Consider the following 6,000-nt stretch of genomic DNA (forward strand, 5'->3'; position numbering starts at 1 on the left):
CTCAGACTGTGTCTCAGCACACAGTGGGTGTTTAGGGAACACACAGTCGAGTCCCTTCCCTAAAATCTAAGATCAGCCTCTTCCTTGACACATCCTTCTGGCAGTCATCAAGCCCATTTCTTTCCTCCTTCAAACCCTGGGTTCCCCAGACAACCCTAACCTGGCTTAGACAGACCAGGCTTATTTTAACATTTGGTGGTGAGGTCATGCTCGGCAGGGCTGAGACTTCTAACTGCTGCTGAGCACAGCTGGGCTGACAGGTGTTGGGGGTGGTGACAGCTCTTCCTGCTGTCAGTTCCCCTTCCCCCACTCCTGCCCCCTCCAGGACGTCGTCCTGGGCTGATTTGAGGAGCCCTGCTCTTTGGTCTGAGGAGCCTAGATATGACACTCCTTCTCTCCACCACTACCCAGACGTAGACACCATCCAAACACTTTCCTGCTCATTCCTCATGAAGTCTCTTGAATATTCCTTTTCTACCCTCCTCACTGGTGAAATCCTAAATTCTAGGGATTTAGCCCCACCCTGTCACTAGAGAAAGGCCCAGTCACTGCCTGAGACCTTCCACATGCCCTGAGCCACGCCCCAACATCCATAGCTTCACCGAATCTTCCCACACCACTAATCCCCATTGTTCAGCTGCAGTAACTGAGGCTTGGTGAGCTCCCAGGCCTCCATCCATCCTGACCAAGGCTGCGCATCCTAGTATTCTTCATATATCCCTGGGCAGGAGCACCAAGGGCAGGGAGAGGAAGGGAAGTTCAGGCCAAGTTCTATCTGAGGCAGAGGTGGGGGAGCCCAGAGTCTACCCAGCCACACCTGCCTCCCCACTGGAACACACCAGGAAGAAACCCGGAAAGACCTTGAACAGAATATCTATGCCGGGCCTATTACATGCTCACAACAGTCCTGTGACATCAGTATTGGCATTCGCTCTCAGAGGACAAGAATTGGAAACTCACAGAGGGTAAGCGGCATGCCAAAGGTCATACAAAGGTCACGGCCAGGGTTTGAACCCAGGCCTGTCTGACTCCAAAGCCATGTACCAGGCTGCTGCAGCTCCATTCCACACACATTGCTCCAGGATTTGCTAGAATTTGTTCCAAAGCCTGGGCATATACGTGCGTGCACACACACATACACACACACACACACACACACACACACTTCTCTCTTTTCTCACTCTCCCTCACCCTTATTCTGCACTCCCAGAGTCCCAATGCAGCAAAGTGTCCCCTATGGATACCTCCCAGACACCTCTGGGTAGTGCTCAGAGGAAAGCCAGCCTATGGCTTGGGCTGAGCCTGCAGAACAGGTGGCAGAGGCCAAGCCCAGGAGGATCAAGATCGAGGTGAGGCTGAGCACAGGTCTTGGAGTCAGACTGGCCTGGCTTTGCATCTAGGCTTTCCCCCTTCTTAGCTGGGAAATCAGTTGACCTCAAATCACCTATAAAATGGGCATTATGGTCTCCACCTATGCTGAGGATTCAGCTAGATAGCGCAGCAAAGCACTTTGCCCATAGGGAGTGCTCCCACCAGGGAGGGGGACGCCAGTGGGAAAAGGGGAAAGTTCAAGGGTGAACTGAAAAGAGACTGCGGTGGGGGAAGGGGAGCAAAGGCTGTGGCCACAGCCAGAGGCTGACTTAGCTCTGCCCTGGGCACTCTTAGGCAGCCCCTTTGGCTGGATCTTAAAAGCCTGGTCAGGACTCAAGCCCACCCTGCCAACCCCTAGGGAGAAGAGTACAGCTCCTTCCTCAGGCATCTGCAGAAGTGCAGAGGGTCAGAGATCCCCAGGCACAACCCCATCACGGGCAGCAAGGTGAGGAAACTGGGGCTTGGGGAAGAGGAAGTGCCTTGCCCAAGGTCACGCAGAGTGGAGCCTGGTCTCTCCTAAACCCTAAGTAAGATGGTGGAGGTAGGAGCAAATGTAAGGGGTCGAAATTCGCTTTCAGATCCCAGCTCTGCACTCGGTAGCTGGGCAGCCTGAGATTCACTGTCTTGCCTCTCTGGGCCTGCATCTCCTCATTCAACCTGCCTTGCAGACTTGTTTGTTAAAATGTGTATTTTCTTTCATGGCTCACAAGAGGAAATTTGGAAAATGTAGACAAAAGAAAAGGAGGGCTGGGCACAGTGATTCACATATGTAATCCCAGCACTTTGGCCAAGGGGGGCAGATCACCTGAGGTCAGGAGGTCGAAACCAGCCTGGCCAACACGGTAAAACCCCGTCTCTACTAAAAATACAAAAATTAGCCAGGCATAGTGGCAGGTGCCTGTAATCCCAGCTACCTGGGAGGCTGAGGCAGGAGAATCACTTGAACCTGGGAGGCAGAGGTTGTAGTGAGCAGAGAGGATGCCATTGCACTCCAGCCTGGACAGAGCTTCCAGCAGGGATGAAAGAGAATGATACTCTGTGCCTGCCAGAGGAGGCATGAAATAAAGGAGCATCCCCTGACCCTTCCTCAGAGGACTTGGAAAGAGTTCTGGACAGGGAGCCAGGAGATCTAGGTTCTGACTTTCATTCTGCCATTGAACTTGGTTGCCATCCTTGGACAGTGCCTGAGGTCCCTTTAAACAGAAGCTCCCCAACAAATCCTGCTCACCCTGCACTTTGCAGCCTGGCCACAAAGCAAGCGGCCACACCCAGGGTTAGATTTGGACCTGCTCCAGGTCACACCCTTGTAAAATGAGTAAGCAGAGGGCAGGCCTGCCCACAGGGCTGGGCCCCGGGCACCTGGGGATTGACAGGAGCAGGAGCTCTGGGCCTGGCAGCCTTTAGGGTGCTCTGCTGCAAGGAGACTCCCCTGCTTCTTTGCTTGTGACCTGGGCAAGGGACTTCCTTTCTTTGCTCAGTTTCCTCATCTGCAAGATGCCTCATTTTGGACATCTTGACCAAGATAATGAGCGTGAAGAGTGCCAAGCAGTGTCTGGCACATGAGTGGCCTCAGTAAAAGAGAGCCCTTCTTGCTAAGATCACTGAGGCCCTCTGGGAGGGAGGTATGGACAGATGCACTTTCGCTCCTCTGGGAGGGTTCAAAGCAGTTCAAAACCACAGCTGTTACTGAAACATCCAGTCTGAAAGCAGCTGGCCAGAGAAAAGTAGGCCTGCCGAAGCGCTCCCTTCCCTGCGGGGAACACAACTTCTAAGTCAGGCAGTATTGAAGAAAGTCAGGGCTACATAGAGAAGAGCCTACTGCCTGACCAAGTGCAGTATCTCACGCCTGTAATCCCAGCACTTTAGAAGGCCAAGGCAAGAGGATTGCTTGAGCCCAGGAGTTTGAGAACAGCCTGGGAACATAGGGAGGCCCCTGTCTCTACAATAAAAAATTTTAAAGAAGAGAAGAGCCTACTGCCTTGTGAGTCCCATCACTCTAGCCCATCCCCATCTCTCTGACCTTAGGTCATATCCCCTCTCTGAGCCTCAGTTTCCCCCGTAACATGGAGCTACTAATGCCATCTATTTCACAAACTACAAAAATATTTTAGGCTATAAAACACTGGGCCAAGCGTGGTAATCCCAGCACTTTGGGAGGCTGAGGCGAGTGGATCACAAGGTCAAGAGTTCAAGACCAGCCTGGCCAATATGGTGAAACCCCGTCTCTACTAAAAATACAAAAATTAGCTGGGTGTGGTGGCGCGTGCCTGTAATCCCACCTACTTGGGAAGCTGAGGGAGGAGAATTGCTTGAACTGGGACCCAAGAGGTGGAGGGTGCAGTGAGAGCTGAGATCACGTCACTGTACTCCAGCCTGGGCTACAGAGCGAGACTCTGTCTCAAAAAAAAAAAAAAAAAGGCCTGATGTGGTGGCTCACGCCTGTAATCCCAGCACTTTGGGAGGCTGAGGTGGGTGGATCACCTGAGGTCAAGAGTTCAAGACCAGCCTGGCCATCATGGTGAAACCCCATCTTTATTTTAAAAAAAAAATATATATATATACATATATATATATATATATATGTATATATATACATATATATATATATATATGTATATATATATTTTTTTAAAAAAAAAAAACAAAAAACACTGAACACAAAATGCCCAGTCTGAGTTATCCTTGGTTGCTTAACCTGTAAAGTGGGGATCATACTATTCCTGCTCACTGCCCTTCTAGTTAGAAGTAATGTACAGTAAGGGTTTCCCAGTTAGAAATAATGTCCAGTGAGGTTAAAGTTTTGAACATGGGCAAAGCCTGAGTCCACTGGCAGGGAGTTGTGGCTCTGCCTGCATCCAGAGCTGGCTGGGTATCTGTGCCTGCTGACTAGCACAGGTCTGACCAGATGCCTCTGGGGCAGTGGGCAGTGGTCTTATCCCTGTACCTGAACTTACTCAAAACTAAGCAAACCTACAACATCCCCTTCCCTTCCCTGGAGCCTGCTTCCAAAACCCAAGACCTGGAGCTGAACGTGGCTGAGAAGAGCTAGCCCCACAGCCGCCCTGTGCACACATGCATTGTCAAGGAGAGGAAACTGAAGCCCAGAGGACACACACAATTAGTGGCAAAGTCAGACCAGAAACCAGGCTCCTCAACCACCACCACCTGACTCCCCCGGGCTTTTCCCACTCCACCCCCAACCCTAAAGTTGTTTTGATTCAGACGGGCTCCAAGACTTCCACTCCCACAAAACACACCCTGAGCCCAGATCGGCAGGCAGCCTGGTGCCACTACACTTTGGGCCCTCTCTGGCAACGAACCTGGGGGCTTGGGGAGAGAGCAGCCAATGTGAACGGAACCCAAGGGGCTGCCCTCATTTGTATCTGCTACAGGCTGTCTGGGAGGAAAGACTGGGCCTCGGGGAGGACCTAGGGCAGATACTTGGGACTATGCCAGGAGTTGACTGGACAACTTGGAGTCTGTCCATGGCAGATTGGACCTGAGAGACCCACTAGACCTATCCCTCTGTCTTAAAGTCCTACCGTGCCCCCAGGCCATGCCCTTTGCCTAGACAATAGCAGGCACCCAGTACTGGTTTCTGGGCCAAACAATGAAGTAATGAATGAATGGCGGCAACGCAGGCTGCATGGACTTCCCCGCGGTCACACAGTGTAGTGGGAGTAGTGGGTTGGGTCTCCCTCCAGACCCGCAATCCAGTGCTCATTCCACTCCACTAGAATGGTTGGGATTACTTCATCCAAAGTCTGAAAATCAAAGGGTCTTTTACTCAGATAGTGGGGGCACTGGGTCCTGGGAACTGAAACTTCATCTTCCCTCTCCCCAAAACTCTACCTGTTTCACTCAGACTAGATCTCAGGCGCCCCTCCCTCCTTTCCCACACCTGGAAAAGCATAGAGGGAAGGGGTGGGGACCCCCAGCATTACCGGCAGCCGGCCTGCCGGCAGGCATCGCACAACTTGGCCCTCGGATCCATGGGGAGTGGCGTCGAGGCAGGTGCCGGGCGCCGCAGCGAGAGGCGCCGTCTGCGGGTACAGCGGCGTGTAGTAGGTGGTAGTAGCTGGGCAGAGCTGGGGGCTGCTGAGGCCGGGCGGCCACAGCTCGGTGGGGCTCATCGCGGGCACCACCTTCGGGTGCTGCCCAGTGGCCGAAGCCAAGATCCGGGGCCCTCGCAGCATAGCGAGTAAGGCGCCCCCTACCCAAATGGGCCTGGCGCGCCCTCGGACACCTGCGGGATCCGGTGCTGCCGCCGCTCACACAGCCCGCGGCATGGCGCGGAGGCCGGGGGAAGCCGCCAATGGACGCCTGCGGAGCAAGGCCAGACCCTCCCCTCCTGGCCCGCGGCCGAGCCGAGCAACGCTTGGAGATCGCCGCTTGGAGACTGCCCGGCGGCTGCGGTGGTGGCACTGCCAGGGGCGGGCACCGCGACCCGGGACGCCCCGCGCCCCCCAAGGCCACGGCACCTGGGGTCCGGCCGGTTCTGGGGAGGGGTCCGGGCGTGCCCGCGAGCTCGGCGGAGACGCGATGCGCTGGGACGGGGATGGGGATCTTGACTCCACCGACTTCCTCGCGGCTTGCTCTCTAGTTCCTGAGTCTTTCTCTTTTTTTTTC

At 54.1% G+C, this 6,000-nt stretch overlaps 1 protein-coding gene across 1 annotated transcript in view; it reads right to left on the reverse strand.

Annotated features, from left to right (window-relative positions):
• The window catches only part of E2F2 (E2F transcription factor 2), a 31,517-nt gene extending 25,782 nt beyond the window's left edge, over positions 1–5,735 (reverse strand). The window contains exon 1 of the mRNA XM_003934876.3: positions 5,316–5,735. Coding sequence (XP_003934925.2) covers positions 5,316–5,567 — 252 coding nt within the window. The 5' untranslated portion in view covers positions 5,568–5,735. The remainder of the gene's footprint in view (positions 1–5,315) is intronic.
• Between the last annotated feature and the right edge of the window lie 265 nt (positions 5,736–6,000).

This window comes from Saimiri boliviensis, chromosome 11 (genome assembly GCF_048565385.1).
Source record: "Saimiri boliviensis isolate mSaiBol1 chromosome 11, mSaiBol1.pri, whole genome shotgun sequence".
Taxonomy (NCBI): domain Eukaryota; kingdom Metazoa; phylum Chordata; class Mammalia; order Primates; family Cebidae; genus Saimiri; species Saimiri boliviensis.